Genomic DNA, 21,130 nt, shown 5'->3' on the forward strand with positions numbered 1-21,130 from the left:
GTTTTGCAGCTGGCATTCCTGAAAACTAAATGAAAATTGCAGAGCCAATTTAGTCATGTTATGATATTTATACTTTTGTCAAAATTCTTGCATTTTAAGGCTTGTTTGTGCACATTAGTTTTGAAATGAATTTAGTAATTTATGTTTGAAACTCATTTCATAAATATGAAGTAACAACTTTATGGGATTATCTCTATTCATAGTAATCTGACTAAATAAAATTTATTCAAAATGTTAACATTTTTCTATGTTAATTTTCAGGTTGAAGGTTTAGAACAGATGTGGAAAGATGTTTACTTCAGAGAAAGGAGTTGTGGAGGAATGGTTGTCAGAATTTAAGGTAACATTTACTGTTGTACTGTGGTAATTTTATTCCAAAGAATTTTTATCTGGGGTTTAAATTCCAGTAATTTTTGCATTTTATATGACCGAAAGGCTAAATATCTGTGGGAAGAAATATTTTCTATCAAATCTCAATAGAGAGTTATTACACATAGTAATCTTTTCTAGGAAATCAATTCTTTTTTTCTCCCAAGTGGTTCAAAGAGTTTGTTTGTTTGTTCATTTTCTTTCTTTCATGGCAATACCACAAAGTAGTTAAAATCTCTGAATGTTGATGTCACTCTTCAACAACCATCAGTGATTCGTTGTCAAAATGTTTCCCGATTTGAAGGGCAGTGGAACTGGGCGTGATCAACAATGAGGAGAGGATGGGAAGATATTTGCTCCACTTTATACCAGTGGATCTTTCTCTAGTTGACTAACCCAGTAGCTATTTAAGGGGTGTATAACCTTTGATTAGTTAATGAAGAAAATAAAACTTATATTTTCTTGTCTCATGAACCTTCCTCTAGGATAGCTAAGACACTGTTTTTAAATCAAGCTAATTACTTTTCTCTGTCCTTACGTGACACATAATTACATGCACTTGCATGATCATGAACCACGGGAATAAAGAGTTTTTAGGCTGCAACTGTCACTTTGATTTTGTCCAGCCTGGTCAGCCCAAGAGCTTAGGGATAAAGTTACAGTCTGACAAAGTCGGGGTTATTGGCTTTTTGCAGTGAGAGAGTTTGCCCAACAGATAACAGGGGACCATCTCACCAAACTAAAGAAAAAATAAAATTATAGTAATTTGGAGGAAAGGTAGAGTTTAGGTGAAATTTAAATGAAATGGTATTCTGCTAGCCTCAAAAAAGAAAAAAAAAAAAAAGCAGAGCTATTTATAATGGAGTGAACATCTGGTCTGGCCTTCAAAGTAGAGATCTTGTTGTCTTGAAAACTACAAAGTTAACATGTATTTGAAATGTTGTATTCAGAAACTCCATGTTTATATCTCTGCACCTGGGTTGAAAATCAAGGCTGCTTCTCTATGTCAAAGTGACTTAGATGCTCTAGGCAAGAGTGGAATGTTTTGTTCTTACTGATATGTATTCAACAACAAACTTTTTATAATCTGTGATTTTACACAACAAGGCTTCTTAGTGAGTAAGAATTTAGTAGTCACTCAAAGAAGGAAATTGTTATGACATTTTTCAGTTGCAGTGTATATTTAGGAAAAGCACTGTTTCCTGTTAATTTTACAGCTGGCTTTATCTGTTATCTAATCCTGATAAATAGCTGGGAAGACTTTTACTTTCTCAACTTTTATAGTCATGAATTGAGCATCCTTCTGTGGATTCCCTAAGTCATCATGAAGTGACGTAGAATGCTACAAAAGTGCTTTCTACATATTTTAGTAGTTTGTGGTCAGATGTGGTAGCTCATGCCTCTAATCCCAGCACTTTGAGAGGTGGAGATGGTAGGATTGCTTAAGGCCAGGAGTTTAAGACCAGTCTAGGCAACATAGCAAGACCCCCTCTCTAAAAAAAAAAAAAAAAAAAAAATTAGCTGGGCATGTTGGTGCATGCCTGTAGCTCCAGCTGCCTGGGAGGCTGAGACGGGAGGATCACTTTAGCCCAGGAATTCAAAGATGCAGTGAGCTATGATGGCACCACTGCTGTCCAGTGTGGTGACAGAGTGAGACTTGTGTCTCTAAAAGAAAAATAAAACAAAAAAACCTTTGATTAAATCTTATATGTGTGTGTATTTTAACAATTTTTTTTTCTTTTTCTTTTTTTAAAGAGACAGGGTTTCACCATATTTGTCAGGCTGGTTGCGAACTCCGAACCTCAGGTGATCCACTCGCCTCAGCCTCCCAAAGTTCTGGGATTACAGGCGTGAGCCACCGCGCCTGGCCCTGTGTGTTTTTTTTCTGCATGTGTTATCTTTGTGTTTGAAATAGTCTGTTATCATGGCTTTTTTGTGCAGGTTGATGGAAATTGTCAAGTTTAACAGTTGAGTGCTATTTCTTCTAGGGCATTCTCATGTTTAATGATGTAGTAAAATATGCAAAAGCAAATATAGCCAGTTATCCATTCTTTAAGATGGGAGTTGTGGAAAGAGAGAATGTTAAAAGGTGGGTTGTAGGGGTAAGATCAGCTATTAAGGTAAATAATGAAAAACCATGACTGATTTCCTTCCCTTCCCATCTGTTCACTTACTCCCTTCCCCTCCTGGTTTGCATATATAGACACCTAGGAAGTGCAGTAATGAGGAGGGCCAGAGCAGCGGTAGAGTCTGAGGAAGCAGGTGGTTGGGGTAAAGGGTTGCAGAGATGGTATGTAGAAGAGTAGCCAGAGTAGTTACATTGGTAGATTGGTTACACTGAGCAAGTAAGTTGAGTGAACAAATAAGTAAAATTTTGAGGATAATGGGAGTTAGATTTCTATCTGTCTGAAAAAAGGAATTATAATCATGGAATGGGGAAAGGCAAGAAAGAACTCTGAGGTGTTGTATTGGAATCATTATGAACTCATGGGTTCTAAGTATGTATATGTATGTGTGTGTGTGTGTGTCTGTACATATATGGATACATGTATCTCATAGCTTTGTTCACTGGGAGGACCTAGAAACAATGGCACCCTGGTAAGCAATGAGAACCCTAAGCACCTAGATCTTCTTTTCCAAGTACTACTATCTTCTGCTACAAGAAAGCAGAGAATGATTAAATAGAAAGTATTATTTAAGAAATATTTTATCAATATAACATATTATATGGGTAGCAGTATTTTATTAACATTTTAAATAAATTTAATGCAAGCATAGGAAACTTTTCCTTTAGGAGGAGGGAGTGAAATCATGGCCCGCAGGAAATAAAATGTAGTTTAAGTAGTTTTTCCTACCCAACCCCAAGATTAAATTTACCCACTTTTGAATCAGTTTGATATTCAGATGTTTTAAATTATCTTCAAATCTGTGTTATAGCCAGATCAAGAAAGGGTATCTCCTGTTCCTTGGTTAATTTGGTAGGCATTCCTGAGAATTATTTTGAGTGTTATTCTAAATTGGGTTAATGTGTGTTGAATTCAGCTCTATGTTTGACAAAGAGAAGTTTATCAGGCAGAATCAGCAGCATACCAGAGGTAATGGAATATAGAAAAGTGCTTGGGAACATGTCTACTAAGTACTTTTAAAATTAGAGTAACGTATCTTTTGAGATCTCTGATCTTAAAGTACATATTTTTGTTCAAATATTTCAGAAAGGAGGTTTTAGTTACATATTTCTAGAAAAGCTTCTGCTTGGTTTGATTTACTAACCATGATGCTAATAAGGCTAAATCATCATGATTGATTAAGTGAGCTGAGAGTCAGAAACCCTTTGATTTAATTCTAATTCTCCTCCTAGGTGGTTTTATGATGTTGGGCATAACCTCCCTGGGTCTCATATTTTCATTAGAAAAGTTGAAGTACTATAAGTGGTTTATAAAGATGGTTTTTGGCTCTACACTGTTCCATGGTCACAATCTGAACTCCTAACCTCACTCAACATCTCTCAAATGTGTAGAGATAACACAATTTGCTTTGTGCAAATATTTTATTTAAAATTTCTGAAATTCATGGCATAATCATTGAAATAACAAAAAAAAGAGAAAAATTTTTGAAACTGAAAATTTGGTAAAATTGTTCAGTATCTGTTCTAGTTATGGACTCTCATTAGTATTTTCTTTTTTTAAAATATGAGACAGGGTCTCACTCTGTCACCCCGGCTAGAGTGCTGTGGCACAATCTTGGCTCACTGCAACTTCTACCTCCTAGGTTCAAGTGATTCTCATGCCTCAGCCTTCTGAGTGGCTGGGATTACAGGTGTGCACCACCACACTCAGCTAATTTTTGTTTTTTTTTTTTTTTTTTTTTTTTGAGACGGAGTTTTGCTCTTGTTACCCAGGCTGGAGTGCAATGGCGCGATCTCGGCTCACCGCAACCTCCACCTCCTGGGTTCAGGCAATTCTCCTGCCTCAGCCTCCTGAGTACTGGGATTACAGGCACGTGTCACCATGCCCAGCTAATTTTTTGTATTTTTAGTAGAGACGGGGTTTCACCATGTTGACCAGGATGGTCTCGATCTCTTGACCTCATGATCCACCCGCCTCGGCCTCCCAAAGTGCTGGGATAATTTTTGTATTTTTAGTAGAGATGGGGTCTCTCCATGTTAGCAAGGCTGGTCTCAAACACCTGGCCTCAAGTGATCTACCCGTCTTGGCCTCCCAAAGTGCTGGCATTACAGGCATGAGAAACTGCACCTGGCCTAATTTTTTTCTACATGAACTAAATGATTAGTCCAGGATTTCATTATCTTAAGATTTCATGGATAGTTTAGCATTGTTTTATTTACTAGTTCTTCACCCATCTGTCCATCTTCGTTAATTCTCTTCTACTCAACCCATATCACCTCCTTACATTTTTGAAAAACCATCTGTCAAACGATGCTTTAGTATGAGGCATCTGTCTTCAATTTTTTTTTTTTTTTTTTTTGAGACAGAGTTTCACTCTGTCACCCAGGCTGGAGTGCAGTGGCACAATCTCAGCTCACCTCTGCCTCCCAGGTTCAAGCAATTCTCCTGCCTCAGCCTCCTGAGCAGCTGGGATGCAGGTGTGTGCCACCACACGCAGATAACTTTTGTATTTTTAGTAGAGACAGGGTTTCACCATGTTGGCCAAGCTGATCTCAAACTCTTGACCTCGTGATCCACCTGCCTTGGCCTCCCAAAGTGCTGGGATTACAAACATGAGCCACTGTGCCTGGCCTCAAATTTTGCCAAGAATAATATACCAACATAATTTTCCATTATTACTTTTCAACTCCAGTTTTACCTTCTGAAATGTGAGAAAGCTGTGCTGGTATTTGAGGTCAGTACCTTTGAACAAGTACAGTGCAAGAAAATTTACATGTTTTTGCTATAATAGTATTTAAATTCATTTGGCTCTTTTAGATCCTGTTTTTTAAAGCACCATTTATGAATACAACAGTTACATTTTCTCCCTCTCTACAGACAAAATTAACTGTTCCCACATTTATTAAATGAAATAATGACAGAATTGTGAATAAAATGTAATATTACTGCACTAATTTTTAGGAAACCCTACCTTTCCTTTAGCAGTGGTAGCCTAGGTCTATGGTATTATCCAAAGCTTGTCTTTTCATAAAAGAGCTGTCTTTTTGCCTTTGGCTGTTTCACAGAAAATATTTTACCTTGTGAGTGTCAGCTAGTATATAAGCAGAACATTGTAATTCATGTTTTTAATGAATGTTCTAGTTTTTGCCTAGATCATATGTATATTATAATCTTTCTATTCAACAATTTTCAAAAGATTTATATTTTGATTCATTTATTCTTAAAATTTAGAGACATGTATATTAGACATATATACCTAGATATATTAGACATTAATGTGTTTTAAATATATATAATGCATTTTATACATAATTTAGATTTATTTTTATTCAGAGGATTAGAAATCTCTGTTTATTTGACTATTATTTCCTTTTAAATAATTTCCCCAGGATTAGGTTACTCTTGATCAAATGACAGAAATGGAATGTTGCCTGGAGATTTTTGTGTTATGCTTTTGGAATATTGAAGAATGCCTTAATCTCTTCTTTATGTAAGCAGTTGCAGTGAAACTTTTTTTCTTCCCCCTCTGGAGAATTGTGAAAGGTTTCCAAATAGTTCGTATTTGCTTACCCTTCTGGTAAATAAAACTCTCTTATTAAACTAAAAAAAAAAAAAAAAAAACAGATTCTATTCACTTATATATCCTAAGGTGAAATATGACCCACTTTTAAAGAATCTATCGAAGTATAAACAATGGCAATTTTTATTTCTTATTTTGTTTTTCTATATTAAGTTCCTTCAGCGAAGATTTGCGTATGAGGCTGTGGATGGAGAGATGATAAGGCAGTTCTTGTCCTCAAGGAGCTCATAGTAAAGTGAAAATGAATCAAATGTGTTCATTGTAAAAATTTATGCTGTTTAATTTGTGCACACATACACATATATAATAATCATAACCCATATTAAATTTTGAAATACTAGGATATGAGACATAAAGGGAATAATGTATATTTTAAAATGAGTTAGGAATATCCAGGAAAATGGTATCTATGGCAGGATTGGCGTTGATTGATTGGTTGAAGGAAGTAATTTGGGTGAGATAGAATAATGACTTAGGAGACAGATATTGCTGAGGAGGAGGTGTGCTCTAGAAGGAAAGGCTTTTATTTTTATAATAATGAAATGTTTTTTTGTTTGTTTGTTTGTTTCAGATTTCCCTACTCTTTTATTCAAAATCATCTGACTTACTACTGGAGTTTTATCTCTTCCCATTCCTCTCCGGTCATGGTGTTCGTTCTGAATAGGTGGTGCTGGCAAGCTGTGACTCATTGTCCATGTTTTAAATGGCATTAGGAAAATTAGTTTGTTGGCATGTGGATATCTTTTTCTCTAGCTCTGAAAAGGTTGAATTTCCCCCTCAATTGGTAAAGTAGAACAGCCTTCCCATGCTAAACAGTCATGGTATGTAACTTAGGAGTTAATTTGATCAGATGATCTATGGCTTTTAGGTTTGAAATACTATCAGATCTTTATATGACATATATATTAGGGAGCAGAGTCAATATGCTAATGAAATTTATAACTTATATAATGCTATAGAAATATATCTTCAGCTTTACACAGAGTTTGTATTCTTATTTTTTCTTTTCTTTCCTCTTCTTCTTCTTTCTTCTTTCTTCTTTTTTTTTTTCTTTGAAACAGGGTCTCAATCTGTTGCCCAGGCTGGAATGAGTGCAGTGGCACAATTATGGCTTGCTGCTGCAGCTTTGACCTCCCAGGCTCAAGCCATCCTCCCACCTTAGCATTTAAGTAGCCAGAACTACAGGCATATACCACCATACCTAGCTAATTTTGTTTATTTTTTGTAGAGACAAGGTCTCACTATATTGCCCAAGCTGGTCTTGAACTCCTGGGGTCAAGCAATCCTCCTGCTTCAGCTTCCCAAAGTGCTGGGATTACAGGCATGAACCACTGCACCTGGCCTATATTTACATTTCTAATCTCAAACTATAATCAAAGATGAAGTGTTGATGTTAGTTTATGTTCTTGTTAATGATAAGAGGATAAAATACATTTTTTGTTTTATTTTGAATTTTTGTCAAGATACAATTAACAAAAAATTTACTATTTTAAGGTAAACATGCGTTGGTTTTTGGTATATTCACAGTGTTGTACAGCTAACACCAGTATCTAATTCCAGCATATTTCTATCACCACAAAATGAAACTTTACACCTGTTAGTCACTCCTAATCTTCCTCTCCCCTCTGCAGTCTCTGGTAACAACTAATCTACTTTCTGCATCTGTGGATTTGCCATTCTGGACATTTCATAAAAATAAAATGTATTTTTTTAAATTTGTTTAGACATTACCAGAAACATCTTTACCAAATTATGCCACAAATTTGAAAGACAAGAGTTCTTTAGTTTCATCTCTCTATAAAGTTATCCAGGAGCCACAAAGTGAGGTAAGTACTTTTAACTTGATTGATTTTTAATTTTTTATTGTGAAATATATATAAAGGAGTAAGAAAATGTATATGATGTTTAAAGAACAATAATGAAATGAACTCTAGTGTACCATTCCCCAAGCCAAGAAATATAATTTATTATCATATTCCAAAAGCCATCTCTGAACATTTTCTCTCTTTATCTCTTGTGCTAGAGGTAGCTTTGAAAAGTCTGGGTCGCTACATTTCATTTTATTCATTCAGCAAGTATTTGAGTGCTCATTATGAGCCATCAACTATGCTAGGCAATGGAGAATCAAATTGAGTAATACCTGGTCCTTATCCTGAAAGAGGAAAGTGGGAGAGAATAAGCAAACACATAGTTTCAAGGCAATCCTTAATTAAGTCTACAGATAAGCACAAGTTTTCCAGGTAGCAAGGTAAAAGAATATTTCATGCAGTGGGGATAGTATATGGAGACCTCAGAAAATGCAAGGCATTTAAAGAATGGCAAATACTTTAGTCTGGCTAGTGCCTTTCCCAGTCTTTTCTCTTGCCCACAGTATTTTCTTTCTTCAGATGGCTAAAATATATATATTTTATAACTTATATACCTGTATGTGTGATATATGTATATATTTATTTATAATGTAATATATGTATTAAATATATATATTATATATGTATTAAATAGATACAATATTTATAATATATGTATTAAATAAATATATCACACATATAAAATACATATATAATATATGTATTTAATACATATATTATACATATATGTGTGTATATATGTATGTGTATATGTATGTGTGTATATATATACACACACACATATATGTATTTTATACACACACACACACATATGTATATATTTATTTTTTTTAAGACAGGGTCTCACTTTGTTGCCCAGGCTGGAGTGCAGTGGTGTGATCATGGCTCACTGCAGTCTTGACCTCCTGAGTTCAAACAATCCTCCCACCCCACTGCAGTCCTCCCAGTAGCTGGGACTTTAATCATGCACCATCACACCTGGCTATTTTTTGTATTTTTGGTAAAGACTATGGGATTTTGCCATGTTGCCCAGGCTGTTCTCGAACTCCTGGGCTCAAGCAATCCACCCATCTCAGCTTCCCAAAGTACTAGGATTACAGGCATGAGGCACTGTGCCCCATTGCCCATTTAGTTTGAAGATAGTAAAATAATCTATACTCCAGATTCTGGTGCTTGTAAATCCTACCATTAATAGTATTTCTGGTAGGATTTACAAGCACCAGAATCTGGAGTATAGATTATTTACTATAAAATAAATAATCTTTAAATACTAAAAATACTAAAATGCTAAATACTAAAATACTATACTATAATACTAAATACTAAAATATATAATACGAAAAATACTATAAAATAAATAATCTATAAATAACATTTCTACTATTAGTAGAAATACTATAAATGGTAGGATTTACAAGCACCAGAATCTGGAGTATAGATTATTTTATAGTATAGATTATTTTATAGATTATTTTATAGAAATACTATTTTATTTTTCATCGTATTTCCAATTTTGTTTTGGAAATACTAAAACAAAATTGGAAATACGATGAAAAATAAAAAGGTACGGCATTTGGAAAAAAGTGAATAGGCTAATGCAGTAGTTAACAAAAGAGGGTAAGGCTGTGATAGGAGCTGAAGCTAGAAGGCTAGGTTTAGGACGTAACCATGGTGGGCCTCAAATCCCATCTTAAGTAGCTTAGACTGTTTTTGTACTGAGGGATTAGGAAGGTGGCTATGAGGAGGATAGACTGACAAATGAAAAAATGGAATGCAAAAAGACTAGGAAGCTATGACAATAGCCTAGGAGGGAGCTGTTGAGAACCTGAACATGTGCAGTGTCAGGGGGAATGGAAAGAGGTATGAAAGAATAGAGGGATCTGAAGTACATAATTCCTTTTGTACTTGAGTTTGATGGATGGTGTGATAGACTCTAACAGCACATTTAGTGGTAAAGTAACATACTCTGGAGTCCAGTCCAATATGGATCTGTGTATCTCTGGGATGAAACTACCAAAATGAGGGAGAATCTTCTGCTATTTGAGTAGTTAACCACTTTTGGCAAGGGTGTAGAATAGCCCACTCCTACTAGTTATGCTATAGTGTATATCATGAATTTTAGGTGATGAAAGGATTAGGAAGTATATTGACAAGCCAACAAACTTTAACTGGAATAACTGAATTGAACAATCATATTTGTCTTATCTCTCCCCTCTCCCCAAAGCTTCTTAATTTGTATAAAATGCACAGGTAGGCTGTTTTCTTGAATGGTTTTACTTTTTTAAATATTTGGGTAAAAGCTGTTTTCCATGTTTAGTTTAGAATTATTTCACTAAATAGGATAAGTATAGCCATGTGCTTTATGTTTTTTAACAAATTAAATCTTGTTGATCATTTATTATTTATTATTTTGAGAGGATTAAAAATTATTCCTCTGATGAAGTATGTTTTAATTAGGCTGTTTTGGAAAGTGTAGGATAAATTTCTGATTGACTAGATTAGTTTATAGCAATTCTTTTATTCAGATAACTCTAGTGAATATAGCTCTAATGGTTCAGTACAATATTTCTCAAATTACTAGTGGTGATGGACCAGTTTTTTAAAAAAATTATCTGTCACAGACAAATATGTGTATCTAAAGTGCATGACTAACATGCAACTCACACCACATGTGAGGCACCATACAAATTTGGTATTTCCTAACCGATGTATACTTTGATAAATCTATCTGCTGATCACTCACTTGGATGTTGCAACAATATTAAGTGCCATAAATTTTTTTTTTTTGTAAAGACGGGGTTTCACCATGTTGGTCAGGCTGGTCTTGAACTCCTGACCTCAGGTGATCTGCCTGCCTTGGCCTTCAAAGTGCTTGGATTACAGGTGTGAGCCACCACACCCGGCCAAAATTTTTTTTTTTTTAATATATATTTTATTGCACTTTAAGTGCTATAAAATTTTCTAAATGTTTCCTCTCAATTTCTACGTTTATATTGTTGGAGACTGGTAACAGTTTGTGAATGATCCTCAGACCACAGTTTCAGAAGCACTGGTTTGGTCTTGCATGTTAGTTTGTTTCATGCTTTTATTCTGATTGATGTGGAGAAGACAGTGTGTGTTCTGCATTCTTAAAAAAACCACTCACTCTTTCAAATATGTTTGGAAGGTCTTCTAAAATATAACAGTGTAATCTGTTTTAACATTGTAACCTCCTTTTTGCTGTTTAGAATATTTTGTGTCTTAATTTGAAAATATTTCTAACAAGTTGATATTATTGTTTTCCAGAATTTTAGAAATTTGAGACATTGTTTTTGATGTTATTTGAAGTTCAGCAAATTTGGCATTTAAACTTTACTAGTAATACTTTTTCATTATTCAGTTTTATTCATTTAATAAATATTTATTAAACACATAATCTGTCAGGAACCACTTAGGAATTATGAGAACAAAATAGACTAAATTCTTGATGTTGTAGATTAAAACTTGTTTTCTAGTTAGTGAGATAGACATTAAACAAATATCTAAACATATAATACTATATCAGTTAGTGATAAAGCTATAAGGATAAATAAAATGAAGTAAGGGAAATATGTGTTGGGACAGAGGAAATTGGTGATTGAATCAAGATCCAAATGAATTAGGGGTTGGGGTGGAATCAGGGGCAAGAGCCTTCCAGGAGAGGGAACTGTAGGTGGAAAGGCCCTGGGATAGATACATGTGATATGTTCAAGAAACTTATAAAGAGGCAGTTTATATGGGTACAGTGCAGTTGGCTTAAATGGCGCTTTTAGTTGACTATAACTTTGAGACAGGCATATGAGTAGAAGTTAATACTGCTTGTGTGTTATGAAATCAGCTGTTTTTTGAAAGACCCACATAAAGTCTCCTTGGAGTTCTAGGAGTCGGGAGTCCAGAGAGGGGAGAGATCAGGTACCAGGAGCTGCTGGTTCCTGAATAGTAGTGTTCTCCAGCTTTCCCGTATCCCTTTCCTACCCATATTCCTCAGTAATTGTTCAACACAAAAAATCTTGGAAGATTTTCCTTCTCAGTTTACCCAAACTTGACTCTTTTCCTGCTTAGTCATTAAAGAACGTTTTCCTTACTTAGTCACTAAAGAGCATTTTTGAGTCATATGCCTATTACCACTAGAAATCTCTCTTAGGTTACAGACTTCTTACTTATGAATGGACCGTTGTAAAAATCCATTTGCAGCTAAGTTGTTTAGAACTCAGAATATATTTTACAATGGAGAGATGACATATGGTGACTAGGTTCTCATTAAACCTATAAAAGCCCATTTAACACATGTAAATATACTTGAGGTACAGTCTCTCTTAATAGTACTGTAAGACCTAACCACCATAAATGACACGGTTTCTATGAGAAAAAATACACTGAAAAATGCAACCCAGACACTAGGAACACAGCAGGTTCTAATGCTCCTTTGCTTGCTTCAAATATAGTCAAGTTAGGTATGTCAAACACTGTCCGTATTTCCCATACTTTATATCATTTTATTCTTTCCTGACACTTTTCAGGTATGTTAGTAAAGAAGTCAAAATATCTGGCTCCAGGTGTGACCTTTGTGAGCCATGTGATTTTGGTCATAGTGGATAGCCTTTTTGTCTCAGTTTCCTTCTGTGGAAAGTGTGGATAATGATATTTTACCTTACAGTGTTGTGGGAATTTAATGGATTTATCTATGTGAAAGTACTTTGCAGTCTGTGATGCACTACACAGATACTGATATTTATCTGTATTAATGTCAAATGCATAATTTCATCTAATCTTGTTGCAATGTATTTCTACCTCCCCTTTGAATCTGTCTTCATTAAGTTGTACTTTCACATGGCAAAAACACTAAATTTTGGATTTTAAATGGGTTACAAAGCCTTTTGAGTATGTTTTCATGAAAATTATATGTTCATACAAACTGTCTTGAATAAATTTCCAAATAAGATTTCATAATTTTGCAATAAACCATCTCAATTGATTTAGCTTTCTGAGGGATTTAGAGATGAGCGATGTTATGCCCCAATTCAAGATTATTGATGCAGGTCCACAAAGAAAATTTTAACAATTCCACCCTGAAAGCTAAACATCCCTGACCAGTCTTTCTTTCTTCCAGCCACCTCTAACCCCATTCTTCCAAATTTCCTACACTAAAAACTTTTTTTGCTATCTATGAATGGGATGACTTTGCCACTTGCCCCTGTTTTTCTGTTATCCTTTCATGACCTCATTGGACATCTGTTGCCCTCTAAAGACCATTCAAGAATGGAAAGATTCCTTTTAGAATTTTAACTGTCGGCCAGATGCGGTGGCTCACGCATATAATCCCAGCACTTTGGGAGGCCAGGGCGGGTGGATCACGAGGTCAAGAGATCGAGACCATCCTGGTTAACATGGTGAAACCCCGTCTCTACTAAAAATACAAAAAAAATTAGCTGGGCATGGTGGCGTGCGCCTGTAGTCCCAGCTACTTGGGAGGCTGAGGCAGGAGAATTGCTTGAACCCAGGAGGTGGAGGTTGTAGTGAGCCGAGATCCCGCCATTGCACTCCAGCCTGGGTAACAAGAGCGAAATTCCGACTCAAAAAAAAAACAAGAAGTTTAACTGTCAGAGTTAGGTAATTTTTCAATAGGAAAGACTAGTTAGTTTGACTTAGTCAATGTTTATTGAAGTATAACTTTTTGTTATACCTTTTATAAACAATATTGTCTTTAAATTATATTCAGTTTACATATTTCACTTACTTGAAATCAAAACTGGTAGTAGAAAAGCTGTTTAGTAAATTTATTTAAATTTATTGCCTTAGTGAAGTATAGTTCATTGGATATATATAATAAATAGCCTGATAATTTGCTTGAAAAATCAGTATCTTGTGAACAGTACCTTGTGAATCTCTTAACATATTTGATTATGACTGTGTGTGATCATTATGTATACTTTAAGACAATACTTAACCTATAAGAGGGTCTTACCTTGCCTGTCTGATTTTTTAAAGCCCATTATAAAGATATACTCAGCTCATTAACTGGATAATGTTGAGAGTGCGGTCGGAGAGAAAAAGGTTATAGGTGACTCCAAATTATGTTTAAAATAAAATTACAGCATTGTTTAGATTATCCAGGGGCAATTAGTCATAGTTACAATAGGGATCTAAATCTAGGGGCGTCTGTAGTTATGTAGCCCCCTTACACACCAATCATTGCTGTCAGATGCTGCCTAATTATAAACTTAGGAGGGAGATAGGACAGTAAATACCCAGGATTCCCATTTCAATTTCTTCAACCCCATAGTCAATCCTTTATATATTGACATGTATTTTACCAGGAAGAAAGGATATTTTAAGAAGAAACTTCCACAACTTAGCTATTTTAAGAATTTTTACCAATCTGAGAAAACTTTTTATATTTCATGTAGTAGTTCCATTCAAATACAGTCCAGTTCTTGAATTAACATTTTGTCTTTCTTCCAGTTGCTAGAACCTGTCTGTCACCAGCTGTTTGAATTCTATCGCAGTGGAGAGGAGCAGTTGCTTCGATTTACGCTGCAGTTTCTCCCAGAACTGATTTGGTGCTATCTTGCAGTTTCGGCCAGCAGAAATGTGCATAGCAGTGGATGCATTGAAGCTCTTCTTCTAGGGGTTTACAATTTGGTTTGTATTTAGTGGAGTTAACAGAATCTTTTTTGACAAATCAAATATATAACCTGTGCAACTGCTTTTCATTTTAGTAAAGCTAATGTTTGTTTTTTTCATATATCAAGTGACTCATAGCTCATTCTTCCAAATATAACTTTCTGGGGGTTGGGAGACATACAAGCATACATGTAATTATGTACTATACTTATGGATTGATTGAAGGTTGAAAATCAGACCATTTCATTTCTTTTATAGAGATATCTGAAAATATCAGTGTTGCATTTTAAATTTTATAAACTTAAAGTCCATTGCCTATAAATGATCTGTTTCTGACCCTCACAAAAAGTTTGGGAGAAAAGATCTACTCTGATATTCACCAATCATAGTTGAATAAAATCTAGACTGTCTCCAGAGTGTACAACATTGTTTTAACATACAGCTTGCATTACTATAGAGTTTGTATATTAATTAGTATGGCATTCTAGATACTTAAGTTTTGTACCTTTCAAAATGCAAAAGAAATGTAAGGTCATTTTCTTTACATATTTTATATTTAAATGATCATAGCAAATATAACTTGTTATATGAGGAAATTCCAGGATTATTAAGACACTAAATCTGTATCTCAGCCATCCTGAATATTATGTTACATATATTTTTTAAGTGGAAGGAGACACAGTTTAACTACTGGTATTATGAATAATAATGGATTATCATGGTTTAAGATTTTAATTAACTTAAAATTTATTTCCATTCAGGTCTTTAAAAAAATTTTTTTAGACTACTTAAATTTAGTTTGTAAATTCATATGTAAAAATATGTATTTTAATCTATTTTCTTTCACTTCTATAGGAAATAGTTGACAAACAGGGACATAGCAAAGTATTGAGTTTTACAATTCCATCTTTATCCAAACCATCTGTATATCATGAAGTAAGTGACATTTTGTCATAGTAAGTTTGTTGACCCTAAGTTTTGATATTGCCACAAGTTATAGTCCAGTTATTTAGGAAAAAAATTGATCAATTTATTAGTACCTTCAAAAGTATAAACACTCACAAAGTATTTACTGTTTCCAAATTGAGATTAGAAACAAAATAATTGAACGTCAAACTGAAATCTGATAATAAGAGATGTACTGAAAGTATTCTTTTTGAAATATTTTTCACTCCTCCTGATGGATGGCTACTTGTGTGTGTCTGTGTGCATATGTTTATGTGTGTGTGTTTGTGGCAACTGTGTATTTCATGGCAGAATTTTTGAAATTAAACTAATTTTTATTTCTCATTTTTGGTTTGTTTTTAAATTATTTATTAAATCTTTGAGCAGAAAAATTTGTACACAGCCTAAATATGTTTAAGATACATGATGTTCTTCATGGTAGCTATTTTAGTGGTATATATATTCTAAGTATCACCTTTTCGACAGAATAGCTTTTTTTTTTCTTTATTCTAATGTCTTTTCTCTAGCCTTCCAGCATTGGGTCCATGGCTCTGACCGAGAGTGCTCTATCCCAGCACGGTTTGTCAAAAGTTGTGTACAGTGGACCTCATCCTCAAAGGGAGATGCTGACAGCACAGAATAGGTATGCTGTGGGGATAAACCTTCTTATTTACTACACTAATTTTTTAAGAAAATTATTTCAGTATACTTATAAATAATGTTTAATGAGTTGTGTGTGACAATTTATTTGAGTATTGAGTCATTTTATACAAGAAAAAAACAGATCTAGATTTGTCACTGTACTGTGCTTCAGATGTCAGCTGGAACATTGAATTTTAATGACAAGTTTCATATGGCTGTTACTTGGAAAGTCTTTTTTCCTTGTAGTTTTTCATTATTGGTGTGCTTATACTATGCACATCTGTTCTGTAACATTATATCTCTCCCCAAGGAGTGCCATCTCCCCTTTTATAGTTGACTTCTTAGAATTCTAGGGATTTGTTAATATTCTTTTTGTTTGTCTTTAGGTTTGAAGTGTTGACATTCCTTTTGTTGTGTTACAATGCTGCCTTAACCTATATGCCCAGTGTTTCTCTTCAGTCACTGTGTCAAATTTGTTCAAGGTAAAGTAAAATTCGAGTGTTTCTAATATTGAAATTTATGAATCTAGGATTGCTAGTCTGGCGCATACCTAAGTTATCTTTGTTTTGTATAATCATTTGTTTAAAACAATAAGTTAATGTAAACCTCAGCCTACTCAACACATGGAAAGTTCCCTATAATTGATAGTCACAAAAAACATGATAAAGGGCCAGATGCAATGGCTCATGTCTGTAATTCCAGCACTTTGAGAAGCTGAAGTGGGAGTATCATATGAGCCCAGGTGCTAAAGACCATCCTGGGCAACATAGCAAGACCCCCATCTCTATAAAAAGTTTTAAAAAATCGGCCGGGCGTGGTGGTGCACACCTGTAGTCCCAGCTACTTGGGAGGCTGAGGTGGGAGGATTGCTTGAGCCCAGGAGGTTGAGGCTACAGTGAGCTGTGATTGCAGCACTGCACTCCAGTCTGGGCAACAGAGCAAGACTCTATCTCAAAAACAAAGAGCAAAAACAAAAACATGATAAAGAACGTAAAACTGAATAACATTTAAATGGAATATTTAACCAGAAAAGGATTATACTGTATAGCTAAAGGATAGAGCTGTTATGACCTTTCAAGTTTTAGCATGTGGTTGGCTTTTTGTTTGCATTTATTTATTTATTTATTTATACTCTGCTCTAATTTGGAGCTAAGAAATAAGTAAGAGATACTGGTTCTTAAACTTTTCTTGTTAAAAGTAAATTGAGCCAAGGGGTTATAAAATAAATTATATCCTTGAGTGTAGTCTATTCACATCTTTAAAATCCTGATTTAAAAGAGTAGTTAATGATAGTGTATATGGTATGATTTCCTGATTGGTTGAATATGACCGGAATATTAACAATGATTATCTCTAGTTGGTGGAATTATGGTTTATTTTAATTTTTCACCTTTATGATTATTTTGTGATTTTCTGAATTTTTTCTAAATTTTTGATAATGTGATTGTTACTTTCTTTTAAGTAAAAAAAACAAAATGGAACACTTCATGAATTTGCATGTCATCCTTGTGCAGGGGCCATGCTAATCTTCTCTGTATCGTTCCAATTTTAGTGTATGTGCTGCCAAAGTGAGCACAGATTGTTACTTTTTTTTAAAAAAAAAATCTGAGAGAAAACAAACAAACATGACAGAGATTATTGCCCAGAAAAATTCAAGTAAATAAGAGATATTATACAATAAGGAACTTGTGGAATAATTTTTATTTGAGGAATTTATTTAGAAAATGCAACTTATCCTGAGTATATTAGTTCATTTTCATACTGCTATGAAGAAATACCTGAGACTAGGTAATTTATAAAGAAAAAGATGTTTAATGGACTCAGTTCCACATGGCTAGGGAGCCTCACAATCATGGCGGAAAGTAAAGGAGAAGCACGTCTTACATGGCAGGAGGCAAGAGAGCATATGCAGGGGAACTCCCCTTCATAAAACCATCAGCTCTCATGAGACTTATTTTCTATCAGGAGAACAACATGGGAAAACCTGACCCCATGATTCAATTACCTCTCACTGGGTCCCTCCCACGACATGTGGGGATTATGGGAGCTACAATTCAAGAATGGATCTGAGTGGGGACACAGCTAAACCATATCACAGGGGGAGGGATTATTGAGCAATACTTAGAAATCAAATGAAAACAAAATAAATAAAAAATCAGAACTTGATGCTGAGTAGGATAGAAGGCCATGTAGAACCAGCAGAGGAAGAGCATTAACAAGACAAAGGGCTTGATAGAGAAGATAAAGAAGTGAAGTCTTTCAGATGATTTCCAAATTAGAGCATAATTACATTTCCTAACCTTAAAAGATGATACCAATGGGCCATCTCTCCCACTTGCTAAGTCTTTCTAAGACGTGTTTTGCTTTAAATTATTTAAAGACAGAAATGTCCAGACTTGAATTTCACAGATCTGTAAAATCTCAAAAAAGGTGGAACAGCTGGGTTATTTACATAAGCGTTGCCAGCTTTTTATTTTGCCAAGTCATTATATTATAAATATCTACCATCAACATTATTTAACAAAAGGGAGACTATTTTAATATCCAAAAGGTGGGAGGGTGGAAGAGAAGGAAAATAATTTATAAATTAAAAATGTGATGTTTAGCTTTCCTTGCTTTTCACTGTGGTCTAGTGAAAACTCTGTTATTGACTAAAATGGGTATAAGGACCAACATTCAGAAATACTGGTTTAAGGCGTAACAATGCAGCAATTTTCACCTCTAGAATTTAGAACACACTGAAGCAGTGTCTTAGATAATAGGATCCAGGAATGCCTATATGTATATGTATATATTTATATTTTTATGTGTTATATATAAATGTATTTTTTGAAGCTCCTTAGATATTCTAATACAATTCCCAACCACTCTTGACATTTTCCTGAAACTACTGATGGAAAAGTTAGAAAAGAATATGTGCCACTGATTTTTGTCCTGTCTAACTGTAATGTAGAACATTCTAATATAATTACTTTTACATTATGGGTAGGAAATTGCTAATATACCAATTTTGCCTGACCAGGGAGCTGAAAAATTCTTCAACAAAGAACTCAAGTAAAAACTGGCTTTAAACATAAAGAGAAACATAGATTATTTTAAAACTACACGATATTGGCCAAGGAAGATTTTGGTAGAAATAGATTAATCTATGTCACAAGAGAAATTAATTTCATATAAATGTCCACCAGCTGTAAAAAAAAAAACGAGTGGGGGAAAAGATCTAAGTAATATAAAAGACTTAAGCTATTTAAATATGCTAACTTTTAAGCCACAATGTATTATATAAGAGGAACTCTATCAAATGTATCGTTCCTGTCATTTTTAGTTATTTATGTTTTTTAAATTTTCATTTCAGATTTCCTATTAACTGTGTCCTCAATGTTAAAATCCACTTATTTATTTCTCTTAACTACTGGCTTTCTTAATCATTTATCAGATATTCTAATTAGGAGGTTTTATAAATTTTTAAGATGAATAGAAAACAATTAGGAAACACTTCTGCTAATCAAACTAAGCCTAGTTCATATCTATGGAAAGAAAATTGGTTACAGAACTCTGGTGATAAGTAAGTTAGAAACGGTTATACTGTTTAAAGTACAAGAGCTCCCTGATGATCTTAGCAATAACGCAGGTCTTCCTGAAGGTAAAAGTGATCGTACTGTTATATGGCTCATCTAATCCTGTTTGCCATGTGACAGTTAATTTAGATTGCTGCTTAATTTGGTTGATTATTATACCAAAATGATTGACTGGATCATTTAGGAGAAAGGATACACCAGAAAAAGTTCATGGGATATATGAACTAGATTCAGTGACAAATGTGTTTCATTCTTTTTAAAATTTTTTGATTATAATGATTTATGAAAATAATTAAAACAATCTTAAACACTTCCCATCCTCCACCTATGCTCACACAAATCCATTCTACTGAGCAAAAATCTGTTCAGTTGCTATAAGCTTTGCCTTCCTGATTCAGACTGATTGATGGCCAGCTTGATAGCCTGTTTTCTTCCTACATAGTGTGTGTGAACCACTTGAAGAAGAGATCTGACTGTAAGCAAGAGCTAAACTGAATCAGTTATAGTCAAGAAGCTTTTATTCTCTGCTAGTACTGAACATATATGGTACTATGAAAAGAAATATAATCACCAATGCTACAAATAAGTTTTGCTGGTATATACCAGAGTCCTCTAAGTTTGAGGAAATGATTTTTTTCTGTTGGACATCTCTCTTAATATGCGGCTGTTTTCAGTTGCTTGTTATTTTATTTGGAAACTTTTTTTGCCAGTATCTAAATATTGTCCATCCTTCACAACCCAATTAAAATAATCTTTGCTCCAACTATGTGAGCACAAGTTTTGTGTGTGATCTTCACTTGAGAAACTCAACAGGAGATGCAGCCTTTATTAAGCTCTTAATTTCGAAGAACAGAACAAGCAGGACAATACTATTCAGGCAGTTCTTCCACTTTCTCTTTTCTCCCTTCCCCTTTTTCTGTTCTGGACTTTTTGTCTCCACTTATGTCTGCCTCCCCTACCCCCACTTTTTTTTTTTTTGAGATGGGGTCTCGCTCTGTTGCCCAGGCTGGAGTGCAGAGTCCTCCAAGTCTGAGGAAAAGCTTGCTTTCTGTTGGAATCTCTTAATACAAGGCTGTTTAACAAATGGCATATCTTCTTTTTTGATGTGGAATATAAATATTAAGAATGAAACTATGCTCAGCTATTAAGTTGAATTCTCTCCCATTGTCTAAAGGATGGCTCTGATTTTGTTTAGCTAGTGAGTCATCTAACTGACGAACTTGGATGTGGATAGCTATGAGTTCCTGATCAATGTATTTGTTTATGTGTACCTATGATGAATCCCTGCCCCTCTCCTCACTTCTAGGTCAATTTTTCTCACCTCCTAAACAGCTTGTTTTCTGTCATTTAAGGGCAGCTTTGTTACGAGTAAGCCATTTT

At 34.5% G+C, this 21,130-nt stretch overlaps 1 protein-coding gene and 1 non-coding gene across 3 annotated transcripts in view; one reads left to right on the forward strand and one right to left on the reverse strand.

The window, feature by feature from the left end:
* The window catches only part of HYCC1 (hyccin PI4KA lipid kinase complex subunit 1), a 69,565-nt gene that overhangs the window by 20,193 nt on the left and 28,242 nt on the right, over positions 1-21,130 (forward strand). For both annotated transcript variants that reach the window (XM_064380547.1, XM_064380546.1), the window contains exons 2-7: positions 262-340; positions 7,800-7,901; positions 14,424-14,603; positions 15,441-15,521; positions 16,058-16,173; positions 16,559-16,654. In XM_064380547.1, coding sequence (XP_064236617.1) covers positions 290-340; positions 7,800-7,901; positions 14,424-14,603; positions 15,441-15,521; positions 16,058-16,173; positions 16,559-16,654 — 626 coding nt within the window. In that variant the 5' untranslated portion in view covers positions 262-289. The remainder of the gene's footprint in view (positions 1-261; positions 341-7,799; positions 7,902-14,423; positions 14,604-15,440; positions 15,522-16,057; positions 16,174-16,558; positions 16,655-21,130) is intronic.
* On the reverse strand, positions 17,642-17,748 carry LOC135276559 (U6 spliceosomal RNA). Its single transcript, XR_010344119.1, has one exon. It is a non-coding gene; the product is annotated as a U6 spliceosomal RNA (small nuclear RNA).

This window comes from Aotus nancymaae, unplaced genomic scaffold (assembly GCF_030222135.1).
Source record: "Aotus nancymaae isolate 86718 unplaced genomic scaffold, 86718_ANA_hifiasm-v0.15.2.pri h1tg000025l, whole genome shotgun sequence".
In the NCBI taxonomy this organism is placed as follows: Eukaryota; Metazoa; Chordata; class Mammalia; order Primates; family Aotidae; genus Aotus; species Aotus nancymaae.